Genomic DNA, 20416 nt, shown 5'->3' with positions numbered 1-20416 from the left:
GTTTTTATAATAATCCTTACAATTTCAATAGTGCCTCCCACTGTCTCCTACTGTTCGGTGCTCGGGCCCTAATTAAAAAGCCAATTCATTTGCCTGAAAAAAAATTATAACAACAAGATAAATGTTAATTACAGCTGTTGTACATTAGTGCTTTTGATTAGCTTCCTGTCCTTGTGTAACTTTGATTACCTGTAATGGAGCATGAGACTGATCGCTTGTTGACACGCCAGTACTGTTTTTCTGTGTGGTCTGAGAAAAACAAAAATATTCTGTATGACACAAACTTTTTATCGATTACATTTTTAAGCTATTTAAACATATGGAAGGATAATGGATAGCTCTACAAAATGTTTACCTTTTTCTTCTGCCGTTTGAAAACAAAAGGCTTTGTTAAAGGGCTCACATAAACTCCTCGCCTCTTCTGATGTCTTTGTTTCCACCACTCCAAATCCACACGGTGTCTAAAGTTAATCAAAGAGTAAATCAATGTTAATAGTTCAGCTACCGCTGAAGTACATTTCACTTGACTTATTTTATAAGAAAAAAAGTCAACAATCACAGGAATTTCATGTATAGTTTATATATCAGAGCTTCAATTTTTTACCTTCTTCTTCCTCTTCATGGAGTCACTGTATTCCCTTAGAAGGGCATTCAGTGTGATCTTGTAGGTATATACAACATCGTCCAGTCTGGTAAGCCGTCTCCGTTGAAAACGGATCTTTTTGAGGTCCCACTGGCTTTTCTCCATTATCCCTTGTGTTTTATTGTCTTCGGTGTAATTCTGGAGTTCAACATGTACAGTACGTTATATAACATAAAAATTGCTTCATTCACCATATTTGCATTAAAATCTGTAATATCCAGGATTGAATAATGCAATGTTTTTCAATTTTACTAACAGATCTTTTATGTTATAGTACCTGTGTGGGTTTACGGGCAGTTCTTTTCAACCTCTTAGTAAGCCTGTCATACACAGGACCCGTTCCGTGGCGTCCAAGGTCACCTGCCAAAGGATAATGCCATTTTAATTTATTTACTGAATAAGCTTTTAAAACAAACATGTATCAAAGCACATGCCATAGAAGAGGACTAACCCAGGAGTAAGCCAGACCAAAGAGCAGCCTGAGGAAGGAAGTATTTCAGCAATGTTGGGATGAATGTTGGGCTGAATGTTGGGCTGAAATAGACATTTGGATCCCCATCCTTCTCAAGCTCTGCCCTCTGAATGACTTCCTCAAAATGAGGTTGGAACGTTGTTGGTCCCACATCATTCTAGAAAAAATAATAAGAAATTACATTTTTTTTTCTCGAGTTGGATCTTGTAAACAAATGTAAACCGTCATTGCTTAAGGATTGTAGTCAATTTGCATTTTGCAATAAATATGGATGTGAATACAGTCCTAACAAAGCCAACAATTAATTATTGCTATAAAATGGGTGGCAATTGAGACAATGATCACATACCACAAAGTCTTGCTCCACAATGCTTTCAACAACAACCTCTGGAGATTTTGGAAGTGTTTTTCAACATTCCTCCCACTGTGGGAACTGGAAAAAACCATTGCAGCACTGATGACAACTTCATCCATGTCTTTTAGTGTTGTAGCCTGTGTCATGAGCCCAAACACATGCATTGCCAGGTGGTAATGTTGGGAGGCACTGCAACGACAAAGCTTGTAAAATTAGTATTACAGAGATTTCCCATGTTATGATGTTAGAACATTTTAAGCATATACAGCAATCACTCACTGTTTTCGGCATAGGTCCTTTGCATTTTTCATGACATGACTCAAGCAGCGATGCAAAATCGGAAGCCCTATGGAGTCCTCTTGTCCTTGTCCAGTCACAATGTCATAATACTTGCACAGCAGTTCCTGGAGGCTCAATCCACAGAAGTTATATGAGAGTGACTGCAGGAGGACTATGGAGCCATCGCATATCAACATTGCCGGCCTTTTATTAACTTTTCTTCTGTGGAGTCTTCTTAAGTCGGTCACAAATGACCCCAGGAAATATGACACAGATGTTGTGGTGTGGTCATTTGTAAGATATGTGGCCACAGGAACAGGGGAGGATCCTTTTGATGGATGTCTCACCACCATTTCATACACATACGTAGAATGGTGCAGATTGCCCCTTTCCTTTGTGAACAATGCTGCCCGTCGCATCCAAATACACAATGTCATCTTTGCACCGCTCATAAAACAAGTTGAGAGTCTTGTCAGACCACAGCATAATGCTTTTGGGTTGCAATATTATTGTTTGTATAACTGCATCCTCTGAATCTTGCTCTTCCTCTCGCATAATTTCTAAACTAATCATTTCATTTTTGTGTCTTCTGTTTTTTCCCCGACTATTACATGAGAGTGTTTTCATGACACCGGTTGTAGGAACCTGATCCCGACATCCGGATTCCACAACACTGTCTTCCAGCTTGTCCAAATTTTGTAAGTATAATGTTCTTGGCAGTTTGGTGGTGAGGATATCCGCTATGGCATCCCTTTCATCTGCACGCACCGGACGTCTTTGCAGTTCTTCGCTGTGGTGCCACACTTTGTCTCCACTGAAGGTCACAACCGCCTTGAGTGATGACTCATCTTCTACTTTCACCTGAACTTCGACAGGGCAGTTATTAGAAAGACAGTAGCCTGAACAAGAAAATACAGGTGCATTTCGAGTCGACCCAATCGTTTGGACGTTGTGGTGTTTGAATGCAAAACTGCAATGTGGATGAATGCTGCGGATTCCATTAGCTATTATAACTGTCCAGTTCAGTGTTTTGAAACGCCGTTCATGCTGTGTCCTCCTGAGTTTTTTCCATTGTTTTTCAGAAAAAACAAAACAAAACAGGGTTGCTTAGGCAATGGATGAGAAAAGAATTGTTCCTGATATTCTTTTTCATCCGCGGATGATGATGTTGTGGAGCCATTGCCTGTTGTACAATGGGACTGCAAAACACAGTAAAACATAATCAGCATCAGTGAACAAGTTGTTGTGAAGTTGCCTAATAACAGTATATGCACGTTAACCATTGTTGTCACACATTATTTACTAGAGACCTAACAGTTCTTTTGTACAACTTTCAATCACCAAGATTTGAAAAAACTGATACAGTATTCTGTATTTCATAACAATTATGTCATTATTGACCATTGCAATATTTACCTCTGCAGTTTCCGCTGGAGATGTCGATGTATGTGTATTGGGCTGTTGGTGCACTGGCCCTGCAGTAATGTCATCAGGCTGTGGGGAAACTGGCCATGAAGTATCATTATCAGGCTGTGGGGAAACTGGCCATGCTGTTATGTTGGCTGGCTGTGGGGAAACTGGCCCAGCTTTTTGTGGAGGGCTCACTGCTTCATTGATCTGAAACACATTTTGAGTGATTCTCAGAATTTTCATCTTCACATCAAAGGAAACCCTGAAAAGAATAATTAGCTTAGGAATTGATGGATTTCTTTACGAAGATATGATATATTATTAAATATTGAAATGGTAAAAGTAAAAGCTTTATTACCTTTTTGTGTCGATGATAGGCATGTTTAAGCCTCTTCCTATTGATATTGCCATTAGCAATTCCCAGATCCTGGCATGCTTCACCCCAGAAAGTTGTGTCATCCTTTTCTTCATGAAGCTTAGCTGAGGCCTGAAGCTTTTTGATGACCAACACAATAGCCTCTGCCGTAATGGAAACTCTTCTGGACTTAAATTGAAATAACAAGTTTCATTTTTGGGTCATTTATATAACTTTTTTTAATTTGTAAAGGACATGTAGACAAACTTTGACAAGTTACAAGTAATTACAGTTGTAAAAATAACACTCACCTTTCCAAAGGAAGGAAAAACATGACTCTAAAATGGGAAAAAACATAAAGACTCATTGGAATATATTTGGGGTCTATTGATTGTATAATAAATACACATTTAAGTTCATGCTTGTGGCGATATTGGTCCTTAACATTAATTATTTTAAAGTGAATTCACCAAAGATTTTAATAATACCCCAGTGAAAATGTAGCATAATGACAAAATAAAATGTCCCTTGTAAGCAAGCAAGTCTTGTCCTGACATACTGTTTTTAAATAAACAGAACATTTGAAAAAGTTGGCATTACTTTGTACTAACAAAAGAATAAGGATGAACAAAAGTATTTGTACTGTGGTATTACGGTTTGTACATGAATGTTGATTGTCAAGAGGGAAGATGTAATGTCCTAGACAACCAATTATAAAACTGGTTGATGATATGATATACGATATGATGAAACGCATCATATCGTATATCTCTCCTCCGCTCATTTAAGTCCCGGGGACAGCGCTGAGCGCCACTATAGTTTAGACGTATCTGTCTCCGTCTGTTAATTTTCAATTAAATCTTTGCGTACTTACCCTCGTCGTGCTGGCATTCTGGATTGTGGATGCGCTGACAGTTTCTCACCAGAAACGAAATTCGAAAAACGAAAAACCAACAAGTTGCAAAGTTTGCAAAAGTTGTCGGACGAGTCGAAGGTCAGCACTGAAAACTTTTTCTAATTAGTCGCATATATGACGACTAAGACAACGGCGGAAATGCGAGTTCAAAGTTCGATCTTAGAGTTAAGGTAAATAAAAATTACGTTTTTTATTTGTTAGATCTTTCCTTTTTTTACTGAACGAGTCAACCCCCTTATAATTATCTCTCAGTTGTCATGTAATTGGTGTCAAAACGGAGTGTCAAAGGAAGTGTCTTTTAATTAAATCTCTAAGTGTAAATGTATGAACTCTGCACTTTCCACTCTAACCTCTGAACCTGGCTGTGACACCTCAGAAGTGAATTTAACCCCGCCATCATCGGACACAGACACACAGAGGGAAGCAGAGACAGATATCATCCTTGACTTGAGAAAACTGCCGACTCTTTGGACTCACTGACTGCGGTTGCGCCGCAGATCAGCTGTCTGTCGGTTGTCTGTTGTTAACACACGCTGTGTGTCCGCTATACGGCGGAGCTGCAGGGTTATCTCCAGCATTTCCTTCAATACTAGTTGGATTATGTACTAAACACTAAGCACTTCAAATATCCTGAAATGATCTATTCCACAGTGGAAATGTTGGACTTTACTTTGAAAAACCTCTTAATCTATACAGTAAAAATGTTTGATATTCAGTATGTGGGTAGTCTGAGAGGTCCTGAACACAGGCATATCAGTCTCTCTCTGGAATTATTGAGCAAAGTCTAGTCAGGTTCATTCATCGAAGAATGAAAACAACTCAAAACACTCATCAGAGAACGGGTGTTTGTTTTTCGTAGTTTCTGAAATGCAAGTGTTGTTTTTAACTGTGTAATCAACAGATGATATGTCTGAAGTGTGTCGAGTGTGTTGTCAACATAACACATGTGACGAAGCAGATCTGGAAAACTAACTTAACGTCTTCATTGTGGAACGTGTTGTGTATTTCCTCTCTTCTGTCAGATGGCTGCGTGCTTTGTTGGAGCTGTGTCAGTCGAAGGAGTAAATAAAGTTCCCTGTGTAACTTTTTGTGTCAGTATCATCTTCAGACTAAATATAAAGGTGAAAGAAATCCCACCACAGGAATCGATGCGCTGTGGTCCACATAAAAAGAGCCTAACATATTGACAATGGCACTGCCCACCACGCCACTGATCGGACTGATGTATAGCATCACCTCTATGTTCGGATGACTGTGAAGCCTGTGAACATCTTACCATGTGTTGTTTCAGGGAGTACGCTTCACACCAACCAGGATATCAACGAGCACACGAAACGCACACTAATAGTAAGCAGTGGGCGCAGCGGTGTCCAAATGTGTGAAGTATGAAAGATAACTCCGAGTTTACGGGGGAAATTGTGACTGTCACAAGTTAACGTGGGTGTTTTGGGTTGTTTTCATTCTCCAATGACTGAACCTGTTCATCGAGTACATCTATTAAAATCACGTCTGCTGACTTTAACCAGCAGCGACAGGAGGACACATGAAGCTTTACACGCCCAATAGAAGCACGTTCATCAACTTTACTCACAAAAACACAGCACGAGCTTCCGCCTTGTTGATGTGAGGGGATGTTTTCATATGACACTTGTTTGGTGTGTGCGCATTGTAATGATCACCAGCGTCAAACGAAAGCACTTTGAGTGGAGCTGGTCACGCGTGTGTATTCTTCAACGGACTATCACCAGATAACATGGGCGTTACCTGAAAGCACATCTGGTGTTATACAGCTGACGAAGCAAAGAACGCGACATTTATGTGACGCGCGATGAAGATCTCAGGGGCTCGGTGGCGTAATGAGATCGTCATCAGGCCACAAGGTCATAGTGCTTCGGCTTGTTGTTTCGAATCCCGTTCAAGATTTTTATACTATTTTCTTTTTTTTTATTACCATTTGATTGATATTGTTGTCTCAACGTGATGCGGACACATTACATTAACTCGTGAAGGGTTTTTGTTTGATGTTTATTCAACGAGACCTTCAGTGGCACTTCACACACAGGCGCTTTGTGAAAATGACGAATCTGCGACCGGCTCTGCAACTGACCATCAACATCTGGAAAAAAAGTAAACATATCACCAGTTGCCATGAACACCAGTTAAACTGGAACACCGGCTCATTGTGAACCCGATAGAAATGAGCTTTAAAAGCTGCGTAAGTACAAAATGTCCGCTTGCAGTCGGCACCAAAACATTTGAAAAAACAACGGGGTGCGTTCCTATGAACTCTACAATGCAGCACATAACCCCTCAACGTCTCTAATACTTTGCTGCAAAAACGGCAGGTAATCATTTTTAGCAAACAAACAAAACCGCCCGATTTTTTTAGCTTAGCTTTAGAAGTGTTTTCCCTCCTCCGGTGACGCTGTAAAACCACCCACACAACAGCATGAAACAACGAACTGAAAGAGTTCAACGCTAAGCATGAAACCCACCGAGTAATTAACTGCTGGTCAGTCGTTATGACTGTAAAATATCCCCTCGGTCCCAAACAGAAGCTCGTAGTAAAGTGACAACACACGTATTTCAAGTTTGAAGAAGATGAACGTAAGCTTACCAGTGCTACCGACCGTAACCCCGCCGTCCTCAGGTGAACTCAGCTCGGCTCAGCTCCAGACGCTAGCAGACCGGGCGGAGTGGGCGAGGAGTGGGGGCGCGCATTCAGGCACGAGCGGTATACTTCGCCGATCTGGCTGCTCTAGTCCAATCAGAATGAATCTCTACTAGTCAGTGAGTGTTTGAAATTCAAACACAGCCGTTTATTTGAGCGGGAATGTAAAATTAACATTGAAATTCATTACTATTAAAAAATGTAATGTGATGTGATGTCCATGCTCATACCATGACCGCCTAGATCTAAATAGCATCTGTTCAGATTGTTTAGTTGAAAGTAAATTAAATTCTGTTTGTAAATTTAGCCTTTGTTTGTAAAGATCTGGAGAGGGGGTGGCTGAGTGTTGTTGATCCAATTTCATTATGAGGTCCGTTAATTCAGTTAGACGTTTCTGTCTTTGTTTATTAGTGAACGAACAGTTCAGTAGTTATATTTGATTATATAATAATGTATATAATGTTTTTCAGAAAAATGTCAATCTGTTTGGAAATGTACTGGATAAATCCTTCATCAGATAACAAGAGAGCATATAGCCGCCATGAGTAAACTGAATTTTGATTCGGAAAACTGAGCTCTAAAACCAGGGGGCTACGATCGGATATAACAATACTATTATACATGCATACTTTGACATTAGATAATAGCTTTTTGTCAACGAAAAAGTAATTGATATGCGAGTATGTTTGATGCATCGGAGAGAAAAATTAGTAGTAGTTGTCTGGTTGATGGGAAAAGAAATCGCCACGCATCGACAGCCCGTGAACCCGTGAACCCGCAGGATGAACGGGCGCGGTCGGTCCCCCTCACGAGGTACCTGAGCCGTGGCATGATGAGCCCTGTCCAGAATCGGGGGCTCCTCCACGCCATTAGGACCCCCAAGAACGTTGTGTAGAACCCCGGTGATGAACTGTGTAGGATTTCCCTTTTCCAAACCCTCTGGCACTCCTATGATACGTAGATTGCATCGTCCTCCTCTATTTTCCAGATCATCAGTCTTCTCCTGTAGTTTTTTGGCTCAAATTTGCGTATAGCGTCTCCATCGCCTCCAAGCCGGTATCCAAGTCATTCAGCCCTTCGTCATGCTCACGTAGTTTGTCACTGCATTCATCTAGGGCAGTTTTTATCAGATCCGCTTGATCTCTTCACGGAGACCGCTATTCTCTTCTTGAATAACTTCCTTGACAATCTCCCCCGGAATGCCTGTAGCATGCTAGCGTCCACAGTGTTCTTGCTATAGTAGCCTTAGCCTCTGAGTCATTAGTCAGCACGGTTTTAGAAGACTTGGGAGGCATTTTTTGTTCCGAAGATTCTACCAAATACTTTGTTGACTCTCAAAATACTACAATGAAATAATTATTTAACCAGGCTAATAACGAATTATAACTTATTTATGTGTCAAAGTTGGGACCTCGTGGTTTACATGTCTAGTCCATCACGCCCTCTGTGTTAAGTTTGACTCCCTGTTCAACGTTGCCCAAAAAAGCATAAAAAGTTACATAAAAGTTCACGTATATCTTAAATGAACATAGTGCCTCAAAATTCTCATCAAACTTTTCCGTAGGTCTTCTTGACCATAACGCGAGTCATGAGTCATCTGATCCTAATATTTTACTTAATGGGTTCAATAATACCTGTCAAACCACACTGGATATCGTAGCCCCCATTAAAACAAGAATGAAATCCCCTATTAACACCTCTCCATGCGTTGATGACAGGCTACGAGAACTTAAAAGGCTGTGCAGAAAAAATGAACGGAAGTGGAAAAAGACCAAACTGCATGTCCACTACCTAAATATGAAAGAACTCTTAACTTCCTATAATGACAAAATAAAAATTGCAAGAGCCAACTATTTCTCGAAACTAATCACTAGTAATTACCATAATAACAAGAATTTTTTTTATCCTTAAATGCTTGCTCATTGTGGGAACTGTTGGGTTTCTCTATAAACTTAAGGTCTTGACCTTATTATGTTATGATTTTGCTCTAAAATTCATTTTTGCCATGGACTTTTGTGTGAAGCACTTTGTAACCTCATTTAGATAAGTGCTACACAAATAAAGTTATCATTACTATTATTACTATTATTATTATTATGACCCTACTGATATATTGTTAAATATAGGCCTACTCAATTCTAAACAGACACATCACCTGTTTTTTAAACCCCTCATATTAACATAATTTAGCTGTATTTGTACATATTATTATCTGTAAAGTATAACATATAAATTTGTAAAATGTAATACAGTTTTATTCTGTATAAAAAATTTTTTTTTAACACTATCATGTTGTAATTTTAACTGTATTGTATTGCTTTTTGTATTACAGTTTTTCTTTGTTTAACCTACACTAATCTGTAAATTCTACAAAGAAATATGATGATTTTAGCATATTTTTACCTTAAAATTAACAGTTATGTTACATTCAGTATTTTACAAAATATTACTGTAAGTTAAACCCTGCTTCATTGTTTTTCCATTTACAATATTTTTATGTCATGATTTTACAGCACTTCACTGTTAATTTCACGGACTTTTTTTACAGTGCAGTATCTTCCAAGGCCAAGACAGGCAGACACTCCCCGCCAGCAGAACAGCCATGATATACTCTTGAATGGTCTTTCATGCTCTCGTAGCTCTGTAACCTTCTCCTCTCGGAACGTCTGAGGAGGAAGGATAGTGTTTCATGTTAAAAGCACCGGGTTCAACTGTATGCCACCAAAAAAAAAATCAAAAGACTCCAAATCAGAGCACGTGCGGTCCCCTCTCTCATATTGACTCAAACACTTCGGGTTCAAACGAGTGAAAATCTTGGAGAAAAGAGGGATGAAACGCAGAAGGAACAAGTTGATGGTTGTGTTACTTTCCAGGTTCCTTGTCATTGCATCTCTTTTTAATCGTCACCGCTGCAGAAAGGTCCGAAAATAACAAATAACAGAACACACACGTTGTGTTGCATATTGCACAGCTCAGATTATAATTATGTACTCTGAACTAGTTACTGTGCATGCATTAAATAAACAAACCTCCTCTTTTGGACACAAAATGCATTCAGGGCGCCTAAATGGATATTTTTTTATGATTGATGACAATGTGCCCTGTAATATAATAAAGCTCATTTGGGTGTGAAATCCTACACATCATTTATATGAGTCCACAAGTCACATCTACTGCTTCAGTGAGCTCCACTGCCAATAGAAAAGCTCTGGCTCTGAGATTTCTCTCTTCATCACATCACAAATTAGAGCCCCGTTTCTACTGTGGCTTTACGACTGAATCGCTAAAGCCCAGAAATGGCATCGAAATTCTGCTCGAGTGTTGACGGCGTCAGATCCCTGATCCCTCAAATATACAGGAAGACGCGAATATCAGGAGCCACTCGCTCTTGCCATGAAATAGACTGATAAGGTGAATGTTATGATCTTTAATTGATTTCACTCCCATTTCACTCATGAGGGGAGATGTAGATGGGATCTTTTTTAAGCCTGCTAACATGGCGGAAAAGGAGGGGAGGGCAACATTAGCGAGATGTGTTAATACTTTGTGCAGTCAGGGAAATGTGAAATCACATGATTAGACCTGCATGGGAGGAAACATCTCTAGGAAATTATTCTGTTTTCATCGGGTTATTGCAGCAGTCTCATACATACCCTGTTTGTGCTATAGGGCGTGTTACACCATGTTGCATGGATAGCAAATAAAATCAACGTACACAACAGAAAGGTGCCCTCACTGCAATCACAGCTCCCTTAAGCTGGTATTAGTGGTGTTTCGACCCAGCAAATGTCTCTGGAGACACAGGATCTACTTGCGTTGGCCTATATATGTACTGAAAATGGACTTTCCAGTGAAGTAGGAGGCAGCTTGTGTCCAGCAGCTGAACTTAGAAAATTAAATTTACAAATGACTATTTAGCTTTATTTCAAACTCATAGGTTCATATCCATATAGAAAAACAATGATACAGAAATACAATCATCACATTTACACGTCCACAGGGATTAAAATACATCAAGCAATTTAAAAATAATGCAAACCTAATAACATAAATAACTCAGTAGAGCGCATTGGTCTGCAACCAACAGTGAGAAATTAAATCATTTCATGTTTAAAGACGCTCTATCTCCCAATGTTAAAGAAAGAGAAAATAAATTCCCCGATCTGCCTCCTGTTCCGAATACACATCAAGTTCACTGACCTCCTCTCTGACCCACATCGCACCAAGTTTCATGGAAATCTGTTCAGTTGTTGTCCAACAAACAAAAGGACGGGTGAAAACATAACCTCTTTGGCAGAGGATATAATAATAAATGATGGCTTTCTTTAAATAAGTATTATTTTAAAACATGTCTGGATGGAATCTTAAATTATCTACATTTCCCAGGAGAACATGGAAAACTCCATTTGCTGTAGAAACTCATGAGATAGGATCCAAAGGTTAAAATTAAGTTCACGATAACACTGGATCCCTTCCTGTTGATGGCTCCTCCCACACATATGATTGACATTTGTTTTCTGATGTGAACAATCTGTTTAGAAACTGGGATACAGCTGTATAACTCTCCCAGAGAACACAAAAAAGACAAGAGCAGCATCATTGATGTTCCGACTTCATGGCTCATGATGCAGGACGTGTAAGGCAATTGTGTTTTCCCCCTACAGCTGGATGACGTTGTTTTACTCCAGTTAACACTGCAGACTTACTGTAGCCCAGGATACAGAAACTTGAGCCGGAAGTTTGTGCCGGATACAAGCAATGAACTGATGCATCCAATGAACTTTCTGAGGCTAAAACTAACATGTGACTCAAAAAGGTATGTCGATATAATGACATGTAAAATGTACAATAATATGACAGTTTACAAAATTAAGGAAAAGTAAATAATTATTTATCATGCATTTCTTTTCTATCACTAATTTTGGGAATGTTATGCATAATTGATAGCAGAAGATGGTAGGTATTAAAGATCTTGGGGACGCTGTTACCCACGTTTACTGCTGGTTGAGCCACAGAGTTTGGATTTTCACCCGTGTCTGCAGGTTTCTTTTATTCAGGTACTGCAGCTTCCTCCCACAGTCCACCGACTAGTGATTTATACGTCGAGGGGAGCTGAAGCCAATCCCTGCAGACGTTGATCTTGAGGTGAATTACATCCTGGACAGGTGGCCAGTGTATCGCAGTGTAACCCTCACTGTTCGCACTCATGTTCACATGCACATTCAAGCTGAAAATCAATTATCCAATTAACCTAACGCCAACCTGCAAGTCAGTCAGGTTATTGGAAACTTTAAATAGTCCGTAGGTCTGAACGTCAGCAGGAATCTAATGGCGACCTCTCTTCTCTGTTTCGATCCTTGCATGAGAACTGCAGTATGTAAAGTGTTTGGAGCAAACATTATATTTAGGGAAGTGGAGGAGGGCAGTTGGGATGAGGGGATGGGAGACAGGATTAGGGGCGTGGAAGGATGGGAGAGGTGAAGGGGGTTAACAGGGTGAAGGGAGGTGAGAAGTTGTCTTTCTCTTCTCCTTCTTCGCCTCCTTCTCTCTTTGCTTTTTCTCTCTCTTCTCCTGCTCCTTCTTCTCTTTCAGCTCCTTCTTCAGTCTCTTTTCTTCCTCCTTCTGAGCTTTTCTTTCATCCTTTCTTCTTCTGGCCTTGTCGCTGTCTGACATGAGGGCCAGCTCCTGAAAAGACAGAGATGACACGTGTTTCATTATTTTCACTCTCAAAGTCTAAATCTGAAACAAACTCAAAATCCAACAAGTTATTGTTCAAATAAAACTGAGCTGATCAGGTCACTTACCTGAAGCTTAGTAGTCTTCACAATGAGGAACTTGATATCCTCATCCATCTTCTGAGATTTGATTTGTGAGTCTTCCTGCAAATTGAGCAACTTCTTCTCCGTGGCTTTAACCAGACTCTTCAGCTCCTTGATTTTTTGAAGGCAGGTCTCTTTCTCCGACTGCTCACTCCTGAGGGGATTCTTCAGATTGTTGACTCTTATGTCCCAGTCAGTATCACTCTGATGGATCTGTGTCTGCATGGCCGTCAGTTTTTCCGTGAGCTCAACATTCCTATGCACGTCTTCCTGCAAATTGAGCAACTTCTTCTCCGTGGCTTTAACCAGACTCTTCAGCTCCTTGATTTTTTGAAGGCAGGTCTCTTGCTCCACCTGCTCACTCCTGAGCTGATGCTCCAGAGTGTTGACTTTAAGGTCCCAGTCAGACTTAAGCTGATGGATCTGAGTCTGCATGGCTGTCAGTTTTTCCGTGAGCTCAACATTCTTTTGCAAGTCCTCCTGCATGTTGAGCCACTTCTTCTCTGTGGTTTCTACCAGACCCTCCAGCTCCTTGATTCTTTGAACGCAGACGTCTTTCTCCAACTGCTCACTCCCTAGCTGATTCTCCAAAGCGTTGACTTTGAGGTTACAGTCAGTCTCGCTCTGGAGGATCTGAGTCTGGGTGGTCTTCAGTTTGGCCATGAGCTCATCATTCTTATCGCCCAGCGCGGTCTTTTCACTTTGGAAAGTGGCAATTACTTCATCTTTTTCCCTGTTGACATCCTCAACCTTCTGCTTGTACTCACGTAACTCCTCTGTTATCCTCTGAATGACAGCCTGTGGCTCTTCGGGGGGATTGTTTAGGAACTGTATATCTTTGTCCTTCACGATCAACCTCTTGTTCATTTCCCTCAGCTCGGACTCTAGTCCTCTGTACCACCTTGGCATTCTTCAATTTACTCTCCAATGACGCAATCCCAGCCTGCATCCGTGTCTTGTCCTTATTCCATTTGCTGTCCTTGCTGTTCATCAGCACCTTAAGAGCTTGGTTCTCCAGCGACAGCTTCATATTCTTTAACTCTGAGACTTCCAGTTGTCGCAGGAGGCCTTCCATTGTTTTCTCTGAGTTTGGCTCTGTGTTGCTGTTGGAGCAGTTGTCTTGTAGACTTATGATTCTCTCAGCTGTTGACTGATCGAGTTTTCGTTGTGGTCTCGGTGTCGGACTTGTAGAGCAGTCTTGATCTTTTGATCTGTTGCACTCTTTGATCCAACTGATAAGTGTCTTTTCAGTTGTCAGTTAAGTAGCCTGCTGATTAAAGTTGGCTTTAATGTCTTTGATCTCACTATTCAACAACAAAGGACTCTGTGTTTTACTGTGTTGCTGTTGCCTGGAAACATTAACCAAAATTGTCACACAACTCATGTGACATACTCCCTTCAAGTCTTTTTATATGAATATATTATTAAACTATATTATTATAACATTTAATATAATAATAAACTATATAACTAAATAATGTTTTTATTCCAACCATTGACACAACTAAAAGTTATACAGATTTTTACAGATTACATGAATGCCTCAAAAATATATATTTCTGAAAACAAGTACGTCTCAGACCTCAGCAAATGATCCTGCCCATTCCCCAACACTCCAAATGGAACCATAATTAACAAAATGTACATCAGGCTGACGTGTGAATCGTTTTTCAGTGATTTCAATATTTTTATTTATTATTATTTTAAGTGAGGACACATACAAGTTTGTGTGGAGTGGGGGGTAGGGAAGTGGAGGAGGGCAGTTGGGATGAGGGGATGGGAGACAGGATTAGGGGCGTGGAAGGATGGGAGAGGTGAAGGGGGTTAACAGGGTGAAGGGAGGTGAGAAGTTGTCTTTCTCTTCTCCTTCTTCGCCTCCTTCTCTCTTTGCTTTTTCTCTCTCTTCTCCTGCTCCTTCTTCTCTTTCAGCTCCTTCAATCCCATCCCATCCTTCCACGCCCCAACCTCTTGTTCATTTCCCTCAGCTCGGACTCTAGTCCTCTGTACCACCTTGGCATTCTTCAATTTACTCTCCAATGACGCAATCCCAGCCTGCATCCGTGTCTTGTCCTTATTCCATTTGCTGTCCTTGCTGTTCATCAGCACCTTAAGAGCTTGGTTCTCCAGCGACAGCTTCATATTCTTTAACTCTGAGACTTCCAGTTGTTGCAGGAGGCCTTCCATTGTTTTCTCTGAGTTTGGCTCTGTGTTGCTGTTGGAGCAGTTGTCTTGTAGACTTATGATTCTCTCAGCTGTTGACTGATCGAGTTTTCGTTGTGGTCTCGGTGTCGGACTTGTAGAGCAGTCTTGATCTTTTGTTCTGTTGCACTCTTTGATCCAACTGATAAGTGTATTTTCAGTTGTCAGCCTGCTGATTAAAGTTGGCTTTAATGTCTTTGATCTCACTATTCAACAACAAAGGACTCTGTGTTTTATTATTAGGGCCCAAGCACCGAACAGAGTGGGAGGCCGTATTGAAATTGTAAGGATTATTATTATTATTTTTTTTTATTTTTTTTTTCAGGCAAATTAATTGGCTTTTTGAGGGCTTTAACATGCTCAAATTCATACCAAAATTTGCAGAAAATTAGAAAGTGGTGAAAATCTACGTATTCTGGAGTAATTTTAAATGGGCGTGGCAAAATGGCTCAACAGCGCCCTCTGGAACGCAGCCCCTAGGTTTCCCTTTGACCGATCTTCACAAAAATCGTAGCCCAGGTGTATCATGACCAGACAAACAAAAAAGTCTCAAGGGGCATTATGAAAAATGCAACAGGAAGCCCGCCATTTTGCATTTAGTGGCCATTTTGGCCATATTCCACATTTTTACTTTGAGGTACTTGTACCAGGGCTTACATCAGATCAACTTCAAATTGAGATTAGTGTCATCTCAACAAGATGGAGATATAAACTTTCAATAATCACATTCATTTCGTATGATTTTTTTCTACGATACCTGAAATAATAGCTCGACAACTTCACACATTAGTATTAAAAAGACAGCATCACTCATCAAGTCAATCAATCAAAGTTTATTTGCATTGCTCAAATTCACAAATGTGATTTCTCTCTGTGGGGTTTACAAATCTTTCTTAAAGGACAAACATATTCACATAATACACCACTCACAACACAAATTTGGCTGTAAAACTTTCTGACACTTGTCTACTACAAAATCAGTAGTATCTGAGTAGACATAGTGATAGTGATGTGTAGGTTGAAACTCTCTCTCCATCTCAGCGTCCGCACCAGATGAATCCTTCACTGTCCCCAGCTCCACCGCTTGTCAATTCCCAGGGCACTCCCTTGCCCAAGGTCCAATTTTGCCACATTTGTAACAGGCGTCAGTTCTTCCCCGTCCCCTTCCTCTCCATCCGTGACCATTCCCTTCCCCGCTAACTTGGTTTTGATTCGCCGCCAGCTGTGCCATTTGCAGTTTCTCTGTCAATTGCGCACTCCTTCTCTTTTTCTTGTTGTTCAAGAGTTTTTCAGCACGGATAGCATGTAATTCAACTGTCCCAAGATTTGCAGACTCCCAAGCAATGCAGCTTGCTTGCACCATCTCACTGATCTCCATCTTCATCAGCAGTCTCTGCAGTTCAGAAAAGCTTCAAATTGCCCTGCTTTCTGCACTCGCCCCACTCACCACTTGTGAATGTGTGAACGATTCATGTGTGAATGATTCTTCCTTATCAGTGAATGTCAATGTTCTGCAAATCTGCTGAGTTGTTTCATCTTGGTTGCATTTAGGCCATGAATTGTCCTTTTTCCATTTTGCCGTGGAATATGGGCTGCCACATATGGAGTGGTGTATGCTGGAAGCCTGTCCACATCCTCCGCTGCAACAAGGTCGGAGTCTGGATAGAGGTTAGGGACGGCTGGAGCTGCTGCCTGCGCCCTCTGCTGCGGTAGCAGCTGAGTGTCCGACTGGTCACATCAGGCTGCACCACTGCTGGTTATGGTTGTTCTCTTGGTGGAGCTGAGTCCAGATCAGGGTGTAGTCGGAGACACTGAGACTTGGAGATTAGTTCAGTCCCTGATATTCACTTCAGTTAAACAACATTCATACGCTCCCCAATCCGGCACATTGCAGTTTAGTTTTGAGTTGCTATATCTGATTTAAACTCAGACTTCCCATGCTCGGAAAAACCACAGTCATCCTCTCTATTCTTAAACCTATTTTCTCAAATAGGTTGTCTCAGCAGTTGTGAACCCGACTCTTATTTTTTATCAATTTAAACTCTGGTTTGTTCAGCAGAATACGAAATTTGGGGAATAAATTTCTGCTGATATGGGAAAAGAACTTAAATGTTTCTTAAAACTTCTATTTTTAACCAATTCTTTTCTATTTCTTAAAATGTCTATTTTAGAATTAGTTTTCAGGTTGTTATTTTTACTTTTGCTATTAGCCTCAATGCAAACACCTACAGCTGTTCTAAACCAATGTCCCTGTCTATCGAGCTAGATGTAAAAGAACATTCAATCCCCTCCTGGTCACTAAAATATGTCGGCGAAACTACAGTTTCTATGTCATAACATGTTATTTTTATATAGATATGGTCAATTAATTCACCATCTTCTCAGTTGTTGCTTGAGTGACATATTGGATATATCCTTTGTCTGCCATAAAGTTAGAAGTATTAGAAGATTTGAAAATATTATCATTGAAATCTCCTATTACAGCAACTGTAATCAATCAATTAACTTGGTCAGATTGTCTTTGAATTGAGACATAGGATATGATGGCAGCCGATAAATGACTGCTATCAGTATCCTGGATGTTGTGTAGTTGTACACTAAACATTCCAAACTCAAATGTGGTACTTTGATGACCTCATATGGTAAACTATCTAAACTATACATGCCAACTCCACCATGTTGTTGTTCTTGTATGTTTGCCAATGTGTGGTTACTGCTACTATAAGATGAAGTACGTGGCTGGTTTTGAAAGCTGTAACCTTGAATCTTTACAGATTCGCTTGAGAAAGCTTCTGGCAGCCATGTTTCTGTAACAGCAATACAGTTAAACTGCAAATGCTTTGTACATGACACCAAATCTGTAATATGTCGGCTTAAATTTTGTACATTCATCAAAAACAATGTGAAACTATGTGTGTTTGCATTTGTAAAGCTTGGCCTTGAAATACTTTCGACCAAGAAGGGAGGCATATTTATAATTGCATCTTTGATGTCATCCTTGCAATATATGACCCTGTCTTCAAAATCCTGTATAACCAACCCTGACAAACTTGTAACACGGCTTAATGCCACATATGCCTGTCCAGGTGCAAAGATTATTTTGAGACACACTACAGCCTCATCAACAGTTAAACCCTATACTTTATGTACAGTACAAGCCCAAGCAAGTTTCAGTGGAAATTGCCGGCGCAAACCGCCCTTATTGGTTACCCTTTCCTCCTCTGGTCTAATACCAGTAGAGCCCATCTCAACTGCTACAGAATACGCACAGCGTTTCCTAATCTCTGCACCGACTTCATTGTCATCAAACTTGACATACACTGTGTCAGGAAACCTTTTATTATTACTCTGGTCAACAATATGTGTTACAGTGCCACATACTCCATTTACCAGACCGTCTGCTACGTCTACATTCTTAATAAGCATAACACGAGCATCAATACCCAAAGCCAGTGATTCATCCAAACACGTATTCTGTACTCGTGAATGATGACCACTCATCAACTTCAACTTGCCTGTTCTCTTACAATTTACAAAATCTTGAGCCTTTATCTCAACAAAATCAGGACAAGTCTTTGCAAGTTGGACAACATTATGCTCATTTACCTGTTTGTTAGTAGAAAATATGTGTAAAGCTGAGCTGACTTCACCAGTTTCACAACGTTTCACCAGCTAACATTGGGGTCCCTTTTGAACGAGTTCTAACTCTGTTCAACAACTGGGCAAACGCGTCATCTTTTTGCCTTATAACTGTTTTTAACTCTACAACCTTAAATATAGTAGACCACAAATCAATACCTACATTATCTATATACAGCGGTTTCCCTCTAACAGGAGGCAACTGAAAAAAATCTCCAACCACAACAACACTCACATTACCAAATGGAGCAAAATCACGACTTTGTTTCATCTGACGTAATCTTCCATGGATATAAGCCAACAGGTTATGACTCACCATGGAAATTTCATCAATGATCAAAATCTTCAAACTACTATATTTAGTTTGTTGTTGAATCCTTTGATGCTGATAATGCAGGAGTGGAGTTGTTTGTTGACGGCTCAGCATCAAAGGATTCATGGTCCATGTATGTCCGAGATACAGAACCTCGTGTTTTGATGGCGTGTAATCAAACCTTGACGCCACGCCACGCACCACGGTCACACCGTGTGACGAAAAATCGATCTTTGAGGTAGTTTTTATCTCTATCTTGTTTAGATGACATCTCAATTTGAAGTTGATCTGATGAAAGCCCTGGGACAAGTTCGCCAAAGTAAAAATGTGAAAAATGCAAAATGGCGGGCTTCCTGTTGCTTTTTTCAAAGTGCACCTCTAGACTTTTTTGTTTGTCTGGTCATGATACACCTGTGTATCGATTTTTGTCAAGATCGGTCAATGTGAACGCGTTCCAGGGGGCGCGGGGGGCGCTGTTGAGCCATTTTGCCACGCCCATTTAAAATTACTCCAGAATATGTAAATTTTCACCACTTTCAAATTTTCTGCAAACTTTAGTAATTATTTGAGCATGTTAAAGCCCTCAAAAAGCCAATTCATTTGCCTGAAAAAAAAAAAAAAATCCTTACAATTTCAATAGGGCCTCCCACTCTGTTCGGTGCTCGGGCCCTAATAATAAAACACAGAGTCCTTTGTTGTTGAATAGTGAGATCAAAGACATTAAAGCCAACTTTTATCAGCAGGCTACTTAACTGACAACTGAAAAGAGACTTATCAGTTGGATCAAAGAGTGCAACAGAACAAAAGATCAAGACTGCTCTACAAGTCCGACACAGAGACCACAACGAAAACTTGATCAGTCAACAGCTGAGAGAATCATAAGTCTACAAGACAAGTCTCCTACAAGTCTCCTACTGTTCGGTGCTCGGGCCCTAATTAACAAATTGCATTGTATTTCCTCAGCATACTGGCTTTAATTGTTTTTTTAAAATATAATTTTTTCTGTTTTAGATTCTTTGGTTTCTTTGTTGAGATTGTTCCATAAACTGTATATCTGTATGAATATCATGTTCAATTTAAGAAATTGAATCGAGTAAACAACATTTCTTCTTTAATGCTCTATTTTTAATTTTCTGGCAAAAACGCAACCCTGGAGTCAAACGACCCTCTCCTCTTGCCGTAGTGACGTCGCACCCAAACAAGCCCCAGTCAGCTGGTGGTTTCTGTCGGATGGTGCGAACCAGCTGGATTCTCTCATCCTAAACCACCTTTATCACAATGTCTCAGGATCTGTGGTACGTGCTGAGTTAAACGGCTGTGATACAGAAACTCGACTGTCATATGT

General features: G+C 40.3%; 2 protein-coding genes and 1 long non-coding RNA gene across 3 annotated transcripts in view; 1 reads left to right on the top strand and 2 right to left on the bottom strand.

Moving 5' to 3' along the window:
• Window positions 1-144: 144 nt before the first annotated feature.
• LOC117766380 lies at window positions 145-20329 on the bottom strand. Its single transcript, XM_034593787.1, has 8 exons — window positions 20237-20329; window positions 19020-19039; window positions 1465-1486; window positions 1095-1272; window positions 921-1003; window positions 605-781; window positions 356-463; window positions 145-249 (listed from the first exon to the last, which is right to left on the bottom strand). The coding sequence occupies exons 1-8, from the start codon at window positions 20327-20329 to the stop codon at window positions 145-147; spliced, it is 786 nt and encodes a 261-aa protein (XP_034449678.1).
• On the bottom strand, window positions 1491-4884 carry LOC117760762. Its single transcript, XR_004613722.1, has 5 exons — window positions 3826-4884; window positions 3518-3703; window positions 3166-3366; window positions 1750-2948; window positions 1491-1659 (listed from the first exon to the last, which is right to left on the bottom strand). It is a non-coding gene; the product is annotated as an uncharacterized LOC117760762 (long non-coding RNA).
• stx8 (syntaxin 8) overlaps window positions 20233-20416 on the top strand; it is a 40557-nt gene continuing 40373 nt past the window's right edge. The window contains exon 1 of the mRNA XM_034584033.1: window positions 20233-20366. Within this exon, the coding sequence (XP_034439924.1) occupies window positions 20350-20366 (17 nt within the window). The 5' untranslated portion in view covers window positions 20233-20349. The remainder of the gene's footprint in view (window positions 20367-20416) is intronic.

Source organism: Hippoglossus hippoglossus, chromosome 1 (assembly GCF_009819705.1).
Source record: "Hippoglossus hippoglossus isolate fHipHip1 chromosome 1, fHipHip1.pri, whole genome shotgun sequence".
Taxonomy (NCBI): domain Eukaryota; kingdom Metazoa; phylum Chordata; class Actinopteri; order Pleuronectiformes; family Pleuronectidae; genus Hippoglossus; species Hippoglossus hippoglossus.
The sequence above is the reverse complement of the archived record's forward strand: the minus strand, read 5'-3'. Positions and strand labels throughout refer to the sequence as shown.

What these genes read in the sequence shown, in the direction of transcription:
- LOC117766380 (XM_034593787.1), bottom strand. Translation starts at nt 20,329, where the DNA reads ATGAGAGAATCCAGCTGGTTCGCACCATCCGACAGAAACCACCAGCTG. An exon ending in CACTACGGCAAGAGGAGAGG is followed by an intron (nt 19,040 to 20,236) that starts GTCGTTTGACTC and finishes TATCCATGGAAG; the next exon opens with ATTACGTCAGATGAAACAAA. An exon ending in CTGCCCGTAAACCCACACAG is followed by an intron (nt 782 to 920) that starts GTACTATAACAT and finishes GTTGAACTCCAG; the next exon opens with AATTACACCGAAGACAATAA.